The sequence below is a fragment of the Vanessa cardui genome, chromosome 22 (assembly GCF_905220365.1).
Source record: "Vanessa cardui chromosome 22, ilVanCard2.1, whole genome shotgun sequence".
NCBI classification, from domain to species: Eukaryota; Metazoa; Arthropoda; class Insecta; order Lepidoptera; family Nymphalidae; genus Vanessa; species Vanessa cardui.
In genome coordinates, this window is record NC_061144.1 from 625526 (window position 1) to 649283 (window position 23758).

Consider the following 23758-nt stretch of genomic DNA (forward strand, 5'->3'; position numbering starts at 1 on the left):
CTCTAATCATGAGACTACTATATACGCTGGTGGGTTGGTCCTTGATCACCAATGTGGTAGGTTGGGTCATTAATTAAACAATGTAGAGTAATCAAGTGACCTGGTTGACGAGCTGCTGGAAGGCGGCGCTGTGCTGCGGCGCGCGGTCGAGGTCGGCGTGCAGCGCGAAGTCGGAGAGCGCCTTCCAGGGCGGCTGGTACGCCGTCACCTCCAGCGCCAGCGAGCCCGCCTCGTGGCGCACCGGCGACCCCGCCACTAGCGGCACGCCCATGGACATGTAGCCCAGGCGGCGGCCTTCCTGTACCGCACCGTTACTATCATACCTCGTGGGCTGGCGCTTGCTTATGGCTACTTACTTACGACTGACGTGATACAGATATGCTTTACAAGTGTAGAATATATAAGCTCTGTGTGTTATTGTATGATGTTTATTTGTTAAGGAGTGATTAGTCAGTTTTTTGGCGTTGGAATGTACGAAAAATGTTTATTCGCGTGGACAATATAAGATCTCTCACTCACAGACCACTGAGTTAGGGATAGAATAGAATATAACTCATCACCAGATTATTTATGATTATCAATACTAGTTGTTGCTTCACTCGTGTTTTAGAGGGTTTGTCAAGTGTTAGGTAATAAAAGTTGTCTAAGTCCTTCCTTGGAGTTCAAATCTGCTTCATAATGATTTTCATAAAATTCGGTTTTGGTAGTGAAAGAGAGAGACAGACAGATAGACTTACTTTCACTTTTGTAATATTAATATAGAAGTGTAAATTTAAATTGTTAAAATTGGAATATGTTACAGACTACAATCATTTATTCAGACTATCACCTTCTCTTGTTGCATTTGCATTTTCAACTGTATCGTCTTCTTCTTGTCCTTGCATCGTTTGTTCTGGAACCACACCCTGATGACCCTCGGGCTCAGACCCGTCATTTCGACCAGCTGTTCCTTCATTAAAGCATCGGGCCGAGGATTCGCAGCGTAACAAGTTCTGAGAAATAAAATATAATATTGTTGATAGTGTGTTATGGATACAGAAAAAAAATCGCCGTATAAATAGTATTCTATTATAATTAAAGAAAATTAAAGTTTTCTATTTTGTTATGTTATTGTTACATTAAAGTTTTAAATGTACCGACAGAATCAAAAAGATACGAAGATAAATAATGTTGTAATTTTACTTTTTTTTATAAAGTTTTTTTTATAAAGTAGAATATGCCACCCCCATAGTAGCTATTACAAAATAAATATTATAAATATATAATAAAATTACATTCTACGTTTACAACCTTTTTGAACCATATTGTATAGCATCTTAGCTTCAACTGAATTTAGTAAACCTCAAAGATGCTACGTAAAAAAAATTTTCGAAATTAATTATTTCAATCACATAATTATATTAATAATAAACATGTCGCATTATTAGGTTTATTAATTCTTATGTTCATGAAAAACACATTATTATTTTAAAAAGTCTTATTATAATTGTAAATATTAGTTACCTAAGCGTGTGTAACTGTTTTTCGTTCAGTACGGTGCGCACTCGAGTCGGTTTCCCGTCGGCAGCAGCGCCCGGTCGCGCTCGACCACTCTTATGAGAGCCTGACTCACTGCCCGAATCTGAAACAACAATTAATACATGTTGAAAAAGAGTAACTACTGAGTTTCTTACCGGTTCTTCTTGGTAGAATCTAATTTCAGAACCGGTGGTAGCTTTACTTAATTGTAAAATGACGATTCAAAAGTGCTTGCAAAAGCCTACTTGAAAAGAGTTTATTTTTATTAATGACTGTTCTTTTACCTTCAATGACAATTTTTATCGCCAGAAGGTTGTATAATCTTTCGGGGCGTTTTATTAAAGAGATTACCTGTTCCTACAAGGAGATTGTCGTCAGACATACACAAAAAATTGAAAACATAAAGGCAAATCAGATACCGGTATGATTAATGCGGCATCGCAGTGGGTTATATTAATCAACTACCTACCTAAGATGTTAATGATCACTTTATTTATCTGCAATGATAATTCATAACGATGAAAAAAGTACAAAGTTTCTTTTGGGTTATATGGAATTTGATTTATTCTCTAGAATATATAAAAATTGTGTACTCTTCGTGATATGTAGTACGCATAACGTACGTATTTATAATTCAATTGTGACGTCACCAATCATATTAGAAAAAGAAAAAATAATGTTGTCTTAAATTTTCTTAATTACACATTTAAATAAAACTAATTATAACGGATGAATCCCGTATATAAAAGAAAAAATGTTGATATAACTCCGAAATTGATGATTGAATCCTGACAAAAATATGATGATGGCAAGCTATGGATATGATTCTTGGTGCTATAGGATGAAAATGAAAATAATATTAAGTACATATATTGATCAAATTTATGTCATATATTTTTTTTATTAATAAATTGAAGCCGTGCGTAGCCAGGGCAGGTTCCTAGTGTAATTATACAACTAAGACAATAAATAACTATCCCACTATTATTATGCGACTATTATCCGGACGAAAATATTTATGACTCAAAAGTTGATCAACTAGGTACATTCATAAATCATTACTATAACTAAAGTCTATTTATTATAATAGTTATTTAATTGATCTAATTATAATTAACAAAAATGCACGAAAAATATTTTTATTTAAATTAAAAATTCCCTATATTTCGGGACAAAACAAACGCTGGCAACCCCTCTCATACGGGGTGTTTAATCTCACTTAAGCCTACTTCACACCTAAGCTAAGTTACTGGACGATCGGACATCCTTAATTAGACATTCCGTGTGACGACAGATTATAAATTCATAAAGGGTTATTTGTGAATTGTGCAGGGAGATGCAAAGTATTAAACTGTAATCATGGATCAAAAGTGTGAACAATTATAGTCAAATTTTTAGAACATCAATTGCGCAAAAAGTCTGTAATCAAATTATAATTTAACATTTTATTTTATTGGTAAATTTGTTAATATTTTTGTTGAAATATAATTTATGTCAATATATTTATAAAACACAGTTTTTATTTCTATATTATGTGTAAAGATTTAGTTGAAATCATAATTATTGTGTGTCTATAAATTAAAGCAGAATAGCAAGATTATATATTCAATATTTATTATTAAAAAACAAATAATGTAATATTTTAAAATTAGTTTTAAGAAATAATTTGAAATTTGAATTTAAATTTGGAACGATTTGTCAGTTACTCTCGTAAAAATAACTGACGCGAAATCGTAAAGCAGCAATGATAGTCTTACATAAATCCTTAACTATGCCTTTTGTATCTGTACCTAATAGGGCATTGAAGGTCAAATTTAGGTCGCACAATATAATTACTAGATAAAAGACACTCGAATTTTCACGCGGCGAATTAAAGGCGGCGGCGGCTTTGTCGGCTAACCTCAAAGCGAGATAACGTACAGTGAACAGAACAGGTACTGATATGAAAATGTTCTGATAAATAGCCATGTTTAATTTTTAATGACATTAACCGACTTAATAATAAATATTATTATGTTATTTTTTTTTATTTATAACTACACAATACCTATTAAACAAACAGCAGATTTCATGTTAAAAATTTGGATATGCCGTGATTTTTATTTATACCGAAAGTATTTTTTGCGGTAAAATTATGTTCTTAATTGAAATAATTGTTTAAGGACACACCCTTGTATGTTTAATATAACATATTATTTTTCTAATAAATCAATAAATTATCATACTCCTAGGAAAAAGGCGAAATAAATACGTCCAGTAATTTTAATGTGATTGAATATCGAACATTCAAATTAAAAATTTCAATCTCATCAAAATTGATGACACTTAAAAAATCTGTTTTTCCGACTAGGAAAATTGAAACTCTCAGCTTTTTTCTATTATAGAATGCGTATATTAAAACCCGCATTCAAAACCATTGCGTAGTTTAAAAGATCTAAGATGCAAATGGCCAAAAGCGACTTTGTTTTATACCATCAAGATATGATTTAAAGTGTGGAGCTAGTCGTAACCCAATTAGGATATATACTTATATTGATTGTTGAATTAACACAAGAAAAAGTATACTATTAAGTTTTATGCCGACCGTACCTTAACATTTAATTTAGTCTTAATATTCAATAATCAAAAGTACATGAAAATTTACTGATTTAAATACGTTTTATTATAGAAAAAAAAATGATATATGATAAATTCTTCCGCTCGCTGTACGCTAAATCAGTTCAATCAAAGCGATTATCACGCCAATGTTATTACGATAACGACTTATCCCTCATTATGCGTGTTGCTGATAATGAAACAACATCCGAATGATTTTATATCGATACACAGATTCTAGATAGATGGGTGTAACTGTCATTATGTATTTCTAGTTAAATTTGTAAGCGTTGATGTCATTGAAACATTATGAAGTAGCATGCTAGTTTACAGTTAGTTACTTTACTTTGTCTTTAGTAAGTAGTGTTAGCATATTTATTTTAATATGATCATATTTTACTGTTTTAATGTATTGAAAATTTTACCGGCATAAATAATTCGATTTAAATAGTTGTTACAATTTACGTTGATTGTCAACATCCGGTTTTGACTAAACTAAATTGTTTTTTTTTTTTAAATAAATCAAAACCGGATGTTGCTACAGTCGGAGGAGGGGCGTGTAAACATTAAATACTAGGAGTAAGCCTAGAAATTGTCATTCTTACTTTAATCGTCGAATTGGAAGGATCGAGCAAAATAATCGATCTTGTATCAGTTTTGATTGTGAACCACTACAGGAGAAATAAAGTATTGATTGTGAGAAGAGTTTTTTTGTTTTATTGCAATAGTAGCATGCTAGTTGATATAGCTAGGCTGTCGGACTTATGGTAAATGGTCATCGCTGTAAGAAATATTGACGATTCCTTACATCGGCAATGCATCACCAACCTAGAGAACTAAGGTGTTATGTTCCATGTGCCTGTGTAACTGGCTTACTCACGCTTCATACTGGAATACAATTATACTAAGTATTGCTCTTTGACGGTAGAATATTTGATGCGATAACCTACCCAGACGGGGCGACGCAAATCCCTACCCCCAAAGAAAATACAGATACGATCTCTATGTGCTCACTCTTATAATCCAATGCGACGGAGAAAGTAGAAACCTACAGATACTTATATATCTTTTACTAGCGACCCGACCCGGCTTTGCACGGCACGAATACGGTACGGATGTAACTTAGCGCATTTAAAACGCAACTTGCGCAATATCTTACCAACTAACGCATACAGTGGGTGTGTTTTTCTTTTCTTTTATTCTCTTATTAATTTCGTACTAACCACAACAGATTAAATAAAACTTGGTGTGACGAATGTTAGCAATGTTATATATTTTAAGTTAGTAATGTTTTCAAATAAGTGACTATATATTATCTCGTTGAGAATAAAGATCTTTAAACTTAACCTAATGTAACAGCATTGGAAGCGAAGCGATTCGCCATTTTCATCTATATTTCTTAAAGTAATGGGCAATATCCTGATGGATGTGCATTTCTATTAACAGTTTTTTTTTGCCTATGTTACTACAAACTTGTTGGTATTGATTACCTTGTGCATTATCTTCTTTTATAGAACGTATATACTGTTTTGACCAATGAAGTAAGTAAATAAATAAATAATAAATAAATATGAGACAACATCACATACATTACTCTGATCCCAATGTACTTAAGAAGCTGAAGCACTTGTGTTATGGAAATCAGAAGTAACGACGGTACCACAAACACCCAGACCCAAGACAACATAGAAAACTAATGGTAATCTACATCGACTCGGCCGGGAATCGAACCCGGGACCTCAGAGTGGCGTACCCATGAAAACCGGTGTACACACCACTCGACCGTGGAGGTCGTCGTTTTCCTATTACTAAAAACTTGTTGGTAGTGATTACCTCTTTTATAGAACGTATACACTGTTTTGACCAATAAAGTAAGTACTATATATGTCTGAAGATTCGTAGTCTTACCTGACATAGAGCCCAACTCATGGGGATGGTGTGAATTGTTGTTGCTAAGTGTTGTGTTGTTGTTGCTCTCCGCGTTACCGCTGTTGCTGCTTGTGTTTGCACTCTGTTTGAATTGTAAAATTATATATTACACATTGATGATTATTTAAATAGTTGAATTATAATTCGGTTGCTTATTTCACTCTTTATAAAAAAAGAAAAACTACTATTCGATGGTAAATTTATACTAAACGACGAAAATACGTGTTTCTTTTAATGTCTAACTAAAAATCTTTTTATATAGTAGTATATAACTTTTTCTAGAAGATGAAGTGCCTTCCGGAGAAGTCTTTAGTATATAGTATTACCATATAAGTAGAAAACAATTAGCAGTTACCTACGCGGTTTATATTTAGACCAATGACGTAACATGCATTAAGTTTATTAATTTCTTGTTTATATATATGAAAATAAAGATATATGTAACTGTATATAACAAAAGTGAATACTATATTTATATACACAAAAAATACATACTTTTTCTAAGACGTCGTGATCTTCCCTACAATATAAAGCACCGCCTTCTCGTAACGCGAACTCATCGCCTGCAACAAAACATTAAAATACCTGTATTAAATATGTTTTAATGTAAACTCAAATATATAGATATATGTACAAACGATTTATCCACTCGCCAAACTTTTAAAACGGAACAATCAAAGCGATTATCAAATTAATATTATTACGATAGCGAGTTATACATTATTTTTGTTGATAAGGAAATAAAATCTATAATTTGTATATGTATATATAATAGGAATAAAACGATCATATATCTTACTATGTAGGTATATTAATGGCCCGTCCCGGCTTCGCACGGGTAGACATGAGATTTTTTTTAATATATTTTTTCAAAATTTTTGGTTGTTTTTTCCGATATATTTAATACTTGACGTTCTATTTCAACTTATTCATACAAAAACCTTAATAAATTATATACCTAAACGTTTCTTATGAATGCCTCTGTCAATTAGTTAAAACAGAATGAATATCCTTTGTATAGTTTTGGAGTTTATCGCAAACATACAGACAGACGGACGCGGCTGGGGGTCTTTGTTTTATAATATACATATATGTGTTATATTTACCTGGTATTAGTTGTCTTGCGCACGCGCAGCATCTGAAACAGTCGATGTGATATATCTTCGTCTTCGCTCGCATCACGAAATCGTTTTTACTAAATGAAGCGCCGCACTTGTCGCATTTCGTACCGAATAACCTGTCGACAAATTTATATATTATTAATAAACGTTTTACATAAGTAATAGAAAGTTTTTGGACGTTTTGAATTTTCCTGGACTATGTCCAATATAGTCGAGTTGATGGAAAATGATTGTACCTACATAATATCGGAGGAAGCTGATTAGTAGTCGGTCAAACCCTTTTTCATATCTTTTTATGTTTGACACGAGTTCAATGACATAGATATGTTTCAAAGGTAGTATAAACGTATTAAAGTTAGTTAGATTTTTAAAATGAATTAATGAAAATTCGGTTACTATAAATACATATAAAGTATAAAATACATAATTGAAAGTCTCATAGTCGGCCAATGTCTGGTGTTGACCAAGTATTAAACATAAGTATAAAAATATCTGCTATATAATATACATATGTTGTTAATACTTTGTCTAGACTTTCAACATTTTTCTTTTGACTCTCACAGACATGGTTATTTTTATAACAATACCTAAATAATAAATGAAATACTTACATACATATATTTCATAAGTTAAAACGTTTTTACATCCAAATCGTTTTATTAAAAAAAATATACATAAAAACTCAAATATCCCTTCGAATAACCTTATATACGGAGCTTTATTCCAAAAAATAAAATGTCGATACTTGTATAAATACTTCTAATCAACACAATGAAACGTATACAGTATACAAGGCATGTACTCGTCTATAGAACGCTATAAAGCTACACGTAGCGTTATACGCGATGCTTTTAGCGAGATTGCGAGGGTGCCTTTACTAAGTGCCGGTCAATACCCCTAGAAATAAGTTTACGGTTAGGGTTTTACGATTTTCGCGTTACAGATACCGTGAACAGGTTATATATTTCGTTATTTTTATTTTCTAAAGAGGTTTTAATTTGTTTTTTTTTTTGTAACATTCAAACTGTTAATGTTTTATGTAATTCATATTCGATCTGTAGGTACTTATACTTTCTGTTCCTAGTAATTACTTATAGATTAAATATAAATTATTTTTATTGCATTGCATTGCGATTGCAGCGCAATCTACCATGTCCAAGTTATATCAATCTATTCAAACACACGTTAATTCATCAAAATCGATACAGCCGTTAGTGAGTTTAGTGATATACACACGTACAGAACATTATATACGATTATAAAGTTGAAAATGTTCTTTACTTGATAGGCTATTTATTAAAAAAGGTTTTACTACATAACTATATAATGTCACGATATGATCCCTAGGGGGTGGAACCGCGAAACGTGAATTGTGCGGAGTAAGTATCTACTTTTTATATAATCAATTTCAAGCGATATTGGATGCAATACTAATGATAATTAATAATATATAAGAACTAATTTAGCTTATCAAAATCGATCTTTGATTTACTTACAAATTTATTATTTTATAACTTTTATTCTCAAGTAATAATAGAGCACTTTGAAAGTATATACTTTAAAAAGTACATTGTAAATAGAATTAAATGTTACCCAGACTATTATTCTTTAGTTACATCTTTAAGGGGTGTCTTTTCACAGGGGTGAGAATCCCTAAGTATCGTATCCCTATGGGAGAGTAAAGGGTTACTTAAAATTTTTGTTATGGAACAAAAACCAGTAAACACACCTTATGCCTATATGAAATATTCCTTAAGAACTAATAAAACTATCTCTATATATGATAAATGTAATAATACGTCTGTCTGTCAGCGTACAATTTGAAGTTTAAGGTTTTTTAAGTCTTAGAAAGGTTTTTTAATAGGTTCAAATCTAATTATACTACTATTCTCAAGGACTTTTGAGTTGTTAATTAACATGATTAATCTCGAAGCTACCGCTACCTAAAGATTTTTTTATGCTGTTAATTGGCAAACAAGCCGCGATGACAAGTGGTCACCACCGCCCACAGACAATGGCGCTGCAAGAAACATTAAACCATTCCTTTCATCGCCAATGGGTCACCAAGCTTGGGAACTATGTAGTTACACTGGCTAACTCACCCTTCAAACCGGAACACAACAATATCAAGTCTGGCGGTAGAATATCTGATGATGACCAGACGGGCTTTCACAAAGCCCTACCACCAAGTAAGTGTTTAATATTTCTTACAGCAACGATGTCTATAAGTAATGTACCAATAATTATGGTGATGGTGACAATGTATGATTTCTTATATAAGTAGTAAGCCAAACCAAAAATTTATATGCGTTTGCTTTACAAATATCACCCGATGATAAATTCGCGAGCGCCATCTAGAGATTTCAACATCTGTTCTCCGTTTGAATGACTGACAGGCAGCTGTGAAAACATCGACCACACACGAGATGTCAAACGTACTCGTAACGCGAGCGATATTGCCTATTTTACGCCCGCATCTAACCAATGTTACCCTGCTAAATTTAAAAACACCCTTTTTTTAAAATAAATCATCCTTCATTATGTACTCTGTTATTTTGTTTTCAATATTAACCCGCTAAATATGAAAGCTACTATTTTTTTTTTAAATAAACCTTTGTTATTTTGTTTTAAAATAATTAGCATTGATTCTTTGATACTGGATTGTTGGGTCCCGGTCCGGGTCCGGCTGGTAAAAAGATATTTTGTAAGGTAGTGTTAGATAGAGTCTCGACTTACCTACAAGCTGATTAGAGATTGTCTTTGACACATTAATTATTTCTATATTTCCGAAAGTATTTTTTTTACTTGAAAAATCGAATGTCCACCATATTTATTGCACGTTGTTATTTCTTATGACCATAACCAGAGTTACATGTGCTTTTGGTGGGTAAAAGAATCACATGAATTTTCAAATCTAAATACACATGCTGTATATAAGTCTTTATAAGTGGTAGATAGTAGGTACACTTTTCCGGAGTAACTATCTATTCCTGTAACAAATTTCGTTCGGATCTGTTCAGTCGAGGCGTGATTGAGTGACAAACAACCATTCATTCAAATTTTTACAATTACTTAATTAGTAGATCCTAAGCATTTTGGAGACGATTTTTGTACATAATGTCATTATACAAACTGATGGGCTTTGCAGCTTCAAACGATTTAAATAGACTACTTACAAGACGTGAATTTACTTAATTTAAGGATTATAGAACACTATCGTAAGGAGTAAATTTCCTTGTTGTTTTCGTCAAATTATATAAGCATGAATATAATAAACCAAGTGTTCGTTCGTTTCAGAATTTCCGTCTGTTTATACAGAGTAACGCGAGACGCGCGTGCTGTCTCATCTTTCGCTAATTGCGGGAGTGAGCTCGTCCAGATTTAGGGCTATGTTGTCTATGATTTGTACATGATTTCATGACGCTTTGGAACCACACTGACACGACTCTTGGCACTGTCTTATGAAACGTTTATAGACGAATTGAATAATCATTATTCTAGATAGTGAATTAGTTTCGACAGATTTTGACCACGGACTGTAAATATGATCGTCGTGTTCCTGGTCATTTGGCAGAAGGAAAAAGTGCTGTTAAGTGTGACACTGGCAGACTTGTCGACCTATTGACAGAGGCAATAAATAAAAATAAATAATAATAATAAACAACAATTGATTTGAAGTGCACAGGAATTTTATTGGGCATGACAATACGATACCTTCAGAAAGAGAACTAACAGGATCAACGGTTTTAAGTAGTTTTCAAGCAGCACTTATATCTTGATAGTTGCTACTGATAAATTTTCGACAGAATATTTTATTTTACTCGAGATCTATAACATTTTAAGGTCGACAATAGACTCATTATTATTTTGAATACGACATAAAATATATGACCGTTAAGTATGTACGGAATTGATAATCTCCTTCTTACGAAATTGGCTTTAAATATAAATAAATTTTATTGAATTAATGCTGGCACTCGACTGGTATTACAATCATACGTAATCTCATTTCTTCTTGAAAACATAACCAGGTGTAAATCTACGATAATTATTTTTTACAGTGTCTTAAAGAGAGCTAAAGTCATGGGTTGAAGTCTAATCGCTCATTGCAAAATTTTGTATCAATATACCGTATTATATTCCGTTTTTTTGTTTATAAAATTAATGTATTTAAACTTATTTTTAATTAGTCATTAATTGATATGTCCTTCCTCTGCGTGTTTCCGGACTTATTTAATTAAAATATTAATAGATAATGTAAGGATGTTTGGTTTGAAATCTTATATGTAAACAAGCGTGTCCGTTTTGTTATATTTCTGTGTTTATTTATACTTTTCATATCGACTTCATTGTTTTTTTTTTTGAGTACCAAAATTTTCATGGTAATGACTTTGTTACACACATACTTACAAAAAAGAAAGGTTTAAAAAAAAGTAGTAACAATTTTGGTAGAACAAAAACAACTACCTAGGTATTTATTATTAAGTTCAATAGTAATTTTAATAAGTTTTGAATCAACGATCATATACGAAGTAAAACCAATATTATCGTAGATAAAACTCAATTTAAACAATCACACCTCTAACGATCCAGTCATGGGAAAACACGTAAATTAACATAGAAATATAAAAACAAATAATGCATTAGACTGAAAAAAGTAATCGATCTTCCGGCGAACGGAAACGAACCATAGACATATCGGGTTCCCGCCGCCCGCCGTGCTGTCAAACTGACGTTTGTTTTGGCGCCAAAATACATAATGCCGGTTTGTTTTTCTCGGCACATCACCGTTCAAAGCGGCAAAGACAATTCGTGTTTCATCCAAATTATTTTTAAAGGTTTGTCATACGAATTTATTCTTTATTACTTAAAGAAAAAAGATGACGTCGATAGCACGAACGAGGCCGTGTAAAGTTTTGTTTGCTGATGTGTAATTCTATATTTTAGCCGCGAGATAGAAGGGTGAAAAGGTAAACAGCCAAGTTATTTTAGTGAATTCATCTTTAGATTTTGTCTGTGTTTAAAAAGTGGCGCCGCGATGGATTATGATTGACATGTTATGATTTTTTTTTTAAATGACTTTAGGGTTTATTTTGTACCACAGACTAAATATAGAGGGGAGCTTTTGAAATGTAAGCCGGACTATAAATATGATTATAAAGTAAACGTAATACTCCTATAGCGACTTTCAAGTTTGTGAGTACGATAGATCGACAGACACAAACAAAACTTCATCAGGATTTGATTATCGGTTTTAATTCGTCTATTTGCATAAAGCATTGAGACTTTATGTTGGTTAACCAGAAGTTTGGCTCATCGAAATGACTGCGCATGTGAAAAAGTCGAAAAAAAGAACAGTATAGTCTTTGTAATTAATATTATCATATGATTGTTTATGTATAGTTTTAATTGACAATTTAAATTAACTTAATTTATCTGCCAAAATACCATAGTCATATTATGTACCTAATAAAGATCGTTTTATGATAGTGGTATTACTTAATTATTTATTGACGATACAAAAACGCCTTATTGTGAAGTTTACTTGAATAAAATTGATTGATAGGAATTGTAAATCCACTGGATAGAAATCCAAAATCAAGCATTCCATCGCTTACAACGGATAAGAGATTTATCATACATTCACACTTGCTCATTGTGGTAGGGTTTCGATACAATGTATATAATTAGTATGTAGTTATATAGCTTGATTATTTGTGTTTTCAAAAGATAATATAATGTGTCTGTGATAATTGTAAGATGCTTATTCATTAGCGTGTAATCTTATATTATTGTAATGTCATCTGAAGCACGTAGTAAAATTATCGTTTCTGTGCTCGACGGCTTGAATCAGTTACCTAACCACTGTTTAAATACTATTTATGATCTATTACTGGCACGTGAGTTAGTATGTTCTTAATTTTAGTAGGTTTACTTTTGGATTCATAAAATAACTATAAATAGAAGGTCCTATGGACCAAATTTGGGAATTTTATAGTATATTGTCATTTTGAATTAATAAAATAGCACCCTTCAAAATGTCATATGCACCAATATTGGGAATTTTAAAGATTAATGTCACCGGTGCGAATGATAAGTATAATATTCATCTTCTCTATCACAAAGAACTGACATCACATCAGACAAAAGAAGACGTCGGGAATTGAATAATGCTATTATTTAATGCCCTATTTGTGTTTAACCCCTCTTTGTATAGACCATTCATTTCATTATTGATGCACAGCCAATATTTGAATCCAAGATGATTTGGTTATTATGCCTGTCTTTTATTGGCTCATACTCCCCTTAAGCCAGAATAGACAAATACAGAGTATGGATTTTTTTTATGGTATAGGTTGGCGGACGAGCATATGGGCCACCTGATGGTAAGTGATCATCATCGCCCATAGACAATGACGCTGGAATAAATGTTAACTATTCCTTACATCGTCAATGTGCCACCAACCTTGGGGACTAAGATGTTATGTCCCTTGTGCCTGTGGTTACACTGGCTCACCCACCCTTCAGACCGGAACACAACAATACTGAGTACTGTTATTTGGCGGTAGAATAACTGATGTGTGGGTGGTACCTACCCAGACGGGCTTGCACGAAGCCCTACCACCAAGAAGGATGGATGTTGATATTGCTACGTTGGAACCAAGGGCACTCAGTACTTACCTAGTGTAATCTCGTTTGCAATACGTCTTTCCGTCTCGCACGAAGCACGTGCAAGATTCGTCTAGGAACTGCCGGCACTCCTGGCACTTTAGGCATGCAGCGTGCCATTCCAAGTCGGGCGCCACGCGCAGTATGTACTGGTCGTGGATCTGACCGCCGCATCCCACGCAGAGGGACAGGCGGAGTTTCTCTGTAAATAACAAAGATAAATAATTATGTGTTTGTTGGTTTTCGATTAATTTTAAAAGCTTTTATTTTTGTTTAGATTGATTATGTGTTTTATGTGGATATGTTTTAAGATATTTTTTTCTAGCATGGTAAACATCATGCTATGAATTACCTAAACTTGAAATTTGAACCGTATAGTAATGAGCATTATGGGAATTGATTCAATATTCAGACAATACCTAGGTAGAGGTATGTAGATACTATGTAGGTATTTAAACTTCGTTATCATTTCTTTGCTAAATGTTAATGATTAGTTACTTAGGTATAGTTGTGAAATCATTTGTTCCTATATTTAAGAATATACTTGAAAATAAAACTGTGTTTAATTAAATATAACATTAGGTACAATTTAATATCAGTTAGTACCTAAAATGTTAATACGAAGTAAGCTACTAAGAAACGGTGAAAATCAGCGGGATTTTATTTTTCCAAAAATTTTCCATTACAATTCTGTTTATGAAAAGTTATGGAATAGTTCTTTACCGTAACATAGCCTGACTTATCTTTAGTTGGCTAAAGGTGACAATACTTTTTGCTAAAGACCTCATTCAACCTTTCTTTTGACCTTTTTGTGCCGGACAAAGGCCTCTACTACTTATCAGCGCTCCGAAACTGTTGTGTACATTTTGGATTATATAGTTTTCTACTTTCATTTTCCGGACATCAAATCTTAAGGAAACTTCACTTCTAATAAATTATAATTACAATAAGTTTTGAGATTCTGTTTGGACTAAGCTTATGACAAAATAATTTAAGTTAGCAACCACATCAGCCTGTATATTTCCCACTGCTGGGTTAAGACCTCCTCTCCCTTTAAGGAGAAGGTTTGGAACATATTCCACCACTTTGTTCTGGTAGGTGGAATACACGTGTGGCAGAATTTCTTTGAAATTTGACACATTATGGTTTCCTCACGATGTTTTCCTTCACTGTCGAGCACGAGATGAATTATAAACACAAATTAAGCACATGAATATTCAGTGGTGCTTGCCTAGGTGTGAACCCGCGATTATTGGTTAAGATGCCCGCGTTCTAACCACTGGGCCCTCTCGGCCCAAGACTACTATATTACAAATATTATAACAGATGAACAAAATACATTAATTTATAAGATAAGCGTATACAAATAAAAACATCGATTTCACTCACGTCTCGATAACGATATAACCAGTTATATAGTTTAGATTAAATAATTTTATTTTTCTAATCACCAGAGTAACATAACGGCCGGTATTAACTAATTACTTTGGCGATACATAAAGGCTAGCAAACACGACGTTTAAATTTTTAAACGCGCGAAAGAGACAACACGATGGAGACATTAGTGGGTGTGGTCCGAACAGACCACGCCCATCAGATATTGATTCGGGCACAGATAACTTATTCATAATTCCATGTTATACGTTGTCTGTGTCATCAGCGAGCGTTTTATCTTTAAATTCGAGTAAACATTAACATTATTGTTGAAACAATACGTTTATAATCAATCTATTATGTTAAGATTGTTTTATAGATACTTTTTTACTGTTCTTTTCTTTTTATTTTCATTTCATTTTCATTTTCTTTTTATTGTGTACAAAATATTCAGCCAATGATAAGAAATGTCACTGAATTATTGGGGTTGAAAAATATAGATTTATTCAATATGGAAAAATAATTTACAGTTTTGACTGTAACTTACATCTTAACAGAAATTGGTACCTACATTGCCTATGTCTACGAAAAATGTACCATTTTAACTATTACAATAAATTGATACCAACTTGATTTTGATAAATAAGTACCTAAATAAAAAAAATATTGAATTATACGAATAGATTATGTAATTTTTCCTGCCGTCTCAAAATCGTGATTTACGAATTTTGCCGAATTTCTGGTATTGTTAATAATACTAATTTATCTTTATCTATAACTTTTTACGTCAGTAGGTATATATTACCTTATTTCTATCTATGGCTATGTGTAGTAACCATTTAGCTAGATTTTATAAGCTTCTAGAAATAAATAACAAATTTACGCAATAATTTTGAGAATTTAAAAAAGTTCGAAATTATCAAAGCAATAAAAGTAATGATTTATTTAAAAGTTAATTTTGAAATAACGAACAGTAATTTTCGTTTCTCAGGCGATGTTTCTGAGAAAGATACGCTCAAAAATTACTCTTTATTTTAACATTAATAATAATTGTTTAATTAATTGCACTTTATTATGCTTTGATGGATTGTTTTAAGATTTTAAAAGCTGTTTTATGATCGTGAATGCTTCCGCGATTTTAATTGGGGAAACTAATTAATATTTCAACAAAATAAAAATAATATTGACGTTGCGATGTGTTAAAGTTTACGATCCTACAGACGGACTGGATTTTTATGTGAATAATTGCTCAAACCAGCAAACGGAGAAAGGATAATTATAAAGTTTAAAACATGTTATGTAAACTTGTATTTTTTTTCAAATATATTTATTAAGAAAGGCAAAGCAGCTTAACTTTTTCTCCTGTATTTTGGTACTGTTTTATATCTACAGTGTTTTAACTTAGAAAATTATTTAATTTAAATCTCAATCAAACCTTGATAAATAAGACATATTACTAAAAAATGGTTTCCAGGCAGGTTATTTACCTAAACCTGCAATTGTACTTAATCGACATAAACTTACTCTATAATTCAAATGGTGAAAAAGAGCTATTACTGAGTTACCTCAAAGGGAGAGAAGGCTTTAGCCCAGCTGTGGGAAATCTAAAAGCTATTACTTTTTAATTATTTTATTAATTTAATTTGCATGTTCAATTTGATGATAATGTCAATAAAAAAACTAATATCACTTGCTAGATCTAGATAACCAATCATCATACAAAGTATTACAAAAATAATCTATCCATATAAGATGTCAAAATAAAAAACAATTAACTTAAACATCCAATTAATGATAGAATCATTAACTTTGTAGACGCCGAAAGGACTTTGTTAATGATGTAATGAATTTAACGATTTTAATTAGACTTGCTTCATTTAACGACTCGATTTTTTATTATTCTTTAGTGTGGCAGTAGCTTTAGTTTAACAGTTATTTTCCACATAAAATAGTTAATGATAGTTTTTAATGTCGAACTTAGTAATAAACAATTACATTGTAAGATGTGAGTTGAGTAAGTTTAGTGAGTGGTTAAGATATGTTACGGATGGTAAATACCACGCACACGTTTCCAGTGGGAGCAATCAAAGATACGAAGAGATAATGAGCTATGTGCGAAGAGAAGACAAGAGATTTTATTTGGTGGTAGTGCTTTGTGACCCTTGCACGTGTGTGTGTGTAGTGTAGGTACTCAGTTACTCAACTACAGGCACAAGGGACATAGCATCTTAATTCCCAAGGTTGGCGGCGCATTGGCGATATAAGAAATGGTTCATATTTCTTACAGCGCCATGAGTAGACCACTTACCATCAGGTGGCTCATATGCTCGTCCGAAAAAAAGCCGATAGTAGAAGAATACCTACACACTGATAAATAACTAACCCTAAGCCCCTAAGTCTTCGGGTAAAGCCGCAGGTTTAATTAGTAATATTAAATAATAGTTTGTTTAATTCGTTTACGTCATAAAGACTACTAAGAAATCATCATGCAATCGTCTATATAAACTTTGTTAGGGGTACAGAAATCAATATTCTTAGATACGCTTCTTTTTCCTTACACGCTGCTGAAACCGCGGGCAGAATCTAGTATAGAATGCTACAAATTAGGTACATATATATCCTAAATTTATTCGTGACGTTAATTTTGTAATAAGGGTCAAAATCGAAGCTTTTTTGTGATGGAAAACGAACTTCACACCGTATTGGTGTAGCTGATAACGGTTTCATCAATGGTTAAATCTCATTCATGATGTGGTGTTAATTTTTATAGTTTTCGCGCTCGACTGAGTCACACTTGTGTATGAACGTACGAACCGGATGTGACGTCATAACAACACTTAGGCATTAATATGACTCTAATTCGAAGTTGTTTTCAGATACTCGGCTAATTTCTTAGGGTGATGTTCTGTCAACGACAGAATGTTTATTTCTTTCGTTTATCATTGACATAAGTATATTAAATATATGTATAGTACGACAAAAATTAGATGTAGCATCGAAAAATACAATGAAATGAACATAAAACCGATTACTGCCGATTTACACGTTTAAAAATAGCTCCCTATCGCGCCATTCGACGCTATTCGTCGCTATAGATTCTCGCGTCAGTTCAACCCAAGAAAACAAGTGCATGTAAATCGACGTGCCAAATTGAAGAATATATTTTAGGTCATATGATATTACAAGTTATTAGGTTTGTGTAAAGATCATATTCACATGAGAAATAAATACTTATTGATAATTTGGGATAGCGTACTCAATTCGGATGTGATCGGTTTTACGAATTTTGCCGATGCGACATCTAAGTTGTGTCGTATTATACAATGATAGATACTGATACCGTTCCTCCTCTCCCATTAAGAAGAGGATTTGGAACATATTCCACCACGCTGTTCCAAAGCGGGTTGGTGGAATGCACATGTGGCTGAATTATGATGAAATTAGACATATGCAGGTTTCCTCACGATGTTTTCCTTCACAGCCGAGCACGAGATGAATTATAAACACAAATTAAGCACATATATATTATAGTGGTGCTTGCCTGTGTTTGAACCCGAAATCATCGGTTAAAATACACGCGTTCTAACCACTGGGCCATCTCAGCTCTCGGTTGTCATATGTTGTTCAAAAAAGGCGCCTTTATATCCGCCTTCCTTGGAGTTCAATTTTGAATCAGACAGACAAAGACAGACAAAGCTACGCTCACATCAATAATATTAGTGTAGATGTCAGTAAAGTTTTTGTCTGCATTATAATTTTGTATTGAGTTATCAATTTTTGTATTGACTTATCAATGAGTTTTTAATGAGCTTTTTTTAATAAGCATATTATTTAAGACTGTGGAATCTTATTAAATGAACGAATACCGTGGCTTAGTAATGAGATGTATTAACTATGAGGTGGTCGTCAAATATAATTGTACTTAATCATATTGCGAAGGTATTTATAGACACTAGGAAAGGTGGAGGAAATATTGCCTATTCCTTTTATTATAATAACACAAGCCTTGTTCAATATGTTATGTTATACTGACTCACTGGTGAGTGAGTTCAAACCAGACCAACAATGAAATTGCTCTTTGATGTCAAGATATGTGATGAATGGATGTCACCAGTTCTTACATTTTATCTGGATGTCATCTCACGATCTTCGTTTAAGATGATATCCTGTGCTATCTTGGTTCATTAAAAAGTACGGTACTAATTGAAAAACGAAAATAACTTAAACGTCGTTAAACATGGTCGTTTAAAATACTTATATCTTTATATTTAACATTTCCATATAACTATAAGTTTTATTACACGCATAAACATTACAAATTAATAACTCATGCCTAAGTATTAGATCGCTAATAATATTTAATGTTAGCTGAGACCACGACTTTGCACGTTCGCACTTTTATTACAAGTGATGGCTAAGTGGTTTGAACGCATGCATCTTAATCGATGATTGCGGGTTCAAACCTAGGCAAGCACCACTATATATATGTGCTTAATTTGTGTTTATAATTCATCTCGTGCTCGGCTGTGAAGGAAAACATGGAGAGGAAACCTGCATGTGTCTAATTTCATAGAAATTCTGCCACATTTGTATTCCACCAACCCGCATTGGAACAGCGTGGTGGAATATTTTCCAAACCCTCTCCTGAATGGAAGAGGAGACATTATGCCAGCAGCGGGAAATTTACAGGCTGTTACTTTACTTTACTTTTATTAAGCATTTTTGTGATATTAGGGGACGACCAAGGTGACGGCGGATTGATGATGAAGGGAAGGATGACATGCCAGAAGTAGTATTTGCACATTGCAGCGTGACATTATTCTAAAATGAAAATAGCCAAGTTAAATATTAATATTAATTTAAATAATATATTTAACTAACATGACATTGTATTTTTTAAATGTTGAAAAGAGTAACTACTGAAGTTCTTGCCGGTTCTTCTCGGTAGAATCTACTTTCCGAACCGGTGGTAGCTTCACTTAATTGTTAATTGACGATTCAAAAGTGCTTGTAAAAGCTCAATTGAATAAAGATTATTTTGATTATTTTGATTTTGAATCCTTCATTCCAAGTTACTCAACAGAACCAACCCCGAAAAAAAACTAAAGTTGACATTTCTGGAAGATTTTTGTAACTCCAATTAAATTAAAAATCATTTGAGAAACATTGCCAGCATTCTTGTCACCATTCCACGCGTTCATTGTGTGTACAGTAATTGTTTTTATTTTTTATCTACATATACTTAATTAAGGCCTTAAAGTTTATAAAATAATACAACATAGTGGAAACGAATACCAGGAAAAAAATCTATCCCTTTACACTGTCAATCTAAAACGTGCGTCTTAGTAAACGCATACCGTAATGGCAAATCGTTGGCGGACGAGCATATGGGCCACCTGATAGTAAGTGGTCACCATCACCCATAGACAATGACGCTGTAAGAAATATTAACTATTCCTTACATCGTCAATGTGCCACCAACCTTGGGAACTTAGATGTTACGTCCCTTGTGCCTGTAGTTACACTGGCTCACTCACCCTTCAAAGAGGAACACAACAATACTGATTACTGTTATTTGGCGGTAGAATAACTGATGTGTGGGTGGTACCTACCCAGACGGGCTTGCACAAAGCTCTACCACCAAGTTACTTTTACGGATACAAAAAATGCATTGTCAGTTAATTGTTGATAGTAATTTAGTTTAACCTGTGTGAACACACCTAACTCACACACGTAGCACGGACGTGTGTGGAGCTGGTTTTAAAAACGCGTGCGTTAGAATTTATTGTGTCAATAATGAGTTGCGCCGACGCCGATCTTTGGATCTGGGTATATAGGGATGGGGAATGGTTTGTAATAATATACGAAGTTTATTTTACGCGGTTTTCAATAATTTAATTTGATTGGTGGATATTTGTTATCAAATTATAAAGCAACCAATAGTTATTATAGATAGTTATCTATTAAAGTATTAGTACCAATCACCACTAATTCCATTACTCTGTACTGAGGTATTTAACGTTTTTTTTACAGTGCCTACGTTTATTAGTAATAGTCCTTACTAAAGAGGTCATAGTTATTAGTTCGTCTACCTTCTTAAAAAACCTTATATTAAAAAGCCAAAGTTTTTTTTTTATAATTAACGACACCTCACGCTGACAGATATAATGTACTCAATAAATAAAATAATACATCGAAATAATTACACAGTTAAACCTAACGATTACATCATAATATAAAATAATTAAAAAAAAATCAATAATAATGAAATAGGTTTTTTTATTATAATTGTTAACACAAATGTTTTCTTAAAAAAAAGAGTAATAAATAACTGGATACAATTAACTTAACACATCGTTCCTGTATAAAAACTGTAATCACTATTTAATTAAAACACAGACGATGAAATCTCACTTAAACAATGGCTTTTTTGCGTTGTCTACGCGTTTCGTTCATCCTATTAATTTAAATCTTTGTAGTGTGACCAGTTGTGGGGTATCGGGCTTTCCCCATTACCTCACAAGCTTTGTAATCAGGATATATTTTGAACTGTTGTTGGCACTTGCAGTTGAAGGCTTCTGATGATACCAAAACCGGATTGCGTCAGTTATTTCAATTGCAAAAATGTTTTAAGTGGCCTTTCAGCACCAGTTAGGAAAGATAGTTTAAAAAAAACAACAATATTTTTTTAATTATATCCTTATCATATAAAGGGTCAATGATTTAACGAATATGATTTAATGAAGATTTCAGATGTGATAACAAAATCTTAATATAACTTAAATCACTTTCAGTTAATTCGCAAATACTTTTGCATTTATTTCTGTAATAGAAATGTCTGAAATTTAATTATTAATTTACAAATTGCTGAAATTAAATTTAAATATGAAAGCTTAATTAAAATATCATGCACAGATTATAAAATATATTCAAAATTCGAATTGCCAGCCCTACGGTCAATAATCCGAGTCGGCACAACAAAGGCGGCGCGCTATCTCCACGATTACCATCGGGGTAGCGATGGTACTCTACACTTCTGATACTGAATATATCGTAAGAAAGTAGATTTGTCTGTATGTGTAAGTTATACGTTGAAGATAATATTGCATACGGATCAGGAGTATAGTAGCAGTCTATTAAATGAGGGGAGATGGCCCAGTGGATAAGATAAGTGGATTTTAACCAACAGTTATGAGGTTACAATTCGGATTTTTGGTTGCTTATACATTGAGATATATTTGAAGGCTGGTGATTCTATGATATGTCCAAGGTGATGTGTTTCATTGTTATATGATATCCAATGTATGCTTATCTAAATAAATTTTAAATAAGGTGTTGGAAATCGCAACAATTTGCATCGCTTATTGTTTTGATATTGCGATAAAATATATTTTAAGTATTATTATAACTGAGGCTTATGAATAGTCAAATTTGTTTAAAATATATTAGTTCTTTAAGACATATATCAAAATCATGATATATTTAAAAATGCTTTTAAATACTACACAAATAATGAATTCATAAGATCTACTGTTTTTTTCATATCTGACGTAAATATCATAGCACTATGTGTTGTATTATTTTGCATATCAGTGTCTGTCTGTATGTATTTGGGGCTAAAGGGGGGACGATTGTTGTGTTAAGTCAATCGTTATATTTATGATTGCTTCTATTAGTTATATATTTAGTAGTACGCCAGTCTATTTATGAGTACACATATATACCGGAGATTGACGACCTCCATGGTCGAGTGGTGTGTACACCGGTTTTCATGGGTACGCCACTCTGAGGTCCCGGGTTCGATTCCCGGTCGAGTCGATGTAGATTACCATTAGTTTTCTACGTTGTCTTGGGTCTGGGTGTTTGTGGTACCGTCGTTACTTCTGATTTCCATAACACAAGTGCTTAAGCTACTTACATTGGGATCAGAGTAATGTATGTGATGTTGTCTCATATTTATTTATTTATTATTATTATTTATTTATTATAATAACAAATACGTGTACCTACATTAGTCCTAATTTTTAAAAACCGTTGCATAGTAATAATCTACGTAACGAAAGAACATATGCAAAATTTGAAGTCTGTGGTATTTCGCTTAAATATATGTGTATAGATTAAGAGATAACAAAACTAAAGGCTAATTAATGTTAATTATACAACTTTATCTTGTAAATTAGCAAAACACCTAGATACGATTTTATCAAACGTCATATATTATAACAGAGTCACAGAAACACAATTAAACGATTAGTTCGTCCAGTTAAGTCTGAAATTAACGTCTCAATAACCTTCAAATCACGCATAAAACAGTGGTACTGTGGCTTAATGACTTGGTAAACAATTACATTTCACGTTACACTGCATTTAAGGGCGTAAATCCCGTGAAAGATATGAACAAACACAATAATATTGAATCAGTAAGTCGTTGCAAGGTACGGAATAATAACCCGTATGGATAGTCTTGTTGGTTTAAAACTGTTTGTAAAGGACGCGGGTTTGAATTAGCGACTACTACCGCGGCATCGGTAAAGGGCCAAAGGAATGGGGCA

At 32.8% G+C, this 23758-nt stretch overlaps 1 protein-coding gene across 1 annotated transcript in view; it reads right to left on the bottom strand.

Moving 5' to 3' along the window:
• Window positions 1-23758, bottom strand: part of LOC124539467 (insulin gene enhancer protein ISL-1) — a 52786-nt gene that overhangs the window by 2120 nt on the left and 26908 nt on the right. The window contains exons 2-8 of the mRNA XM_047116864.1: window positions 13845-14034; window positions 7149-7279; window positions 6538-6605; window positions 6022-6124; window positions 1504-1621; window positions 830-992; window positions 101-298 (exon numbers count right to left, since the gene is read on the bottom strand). Coding sequence (XP_046972820.1) covers window positions 101-298; window positions 830-992; window positions 1504-1621; window positions 6022-6124; window positions 6538-6605; window positions 7149-7279; window positions 13845-14034 — 971 coding nt within the window. The remainder of the gene's footprint in view (window positions 1-100; window positions 299-829; window positions 993-1503; window positions 1622-6021; window positions 6125-6537; window positions 6606-7148; window positions 7280-13844; window positions 14035-23758) is intronic.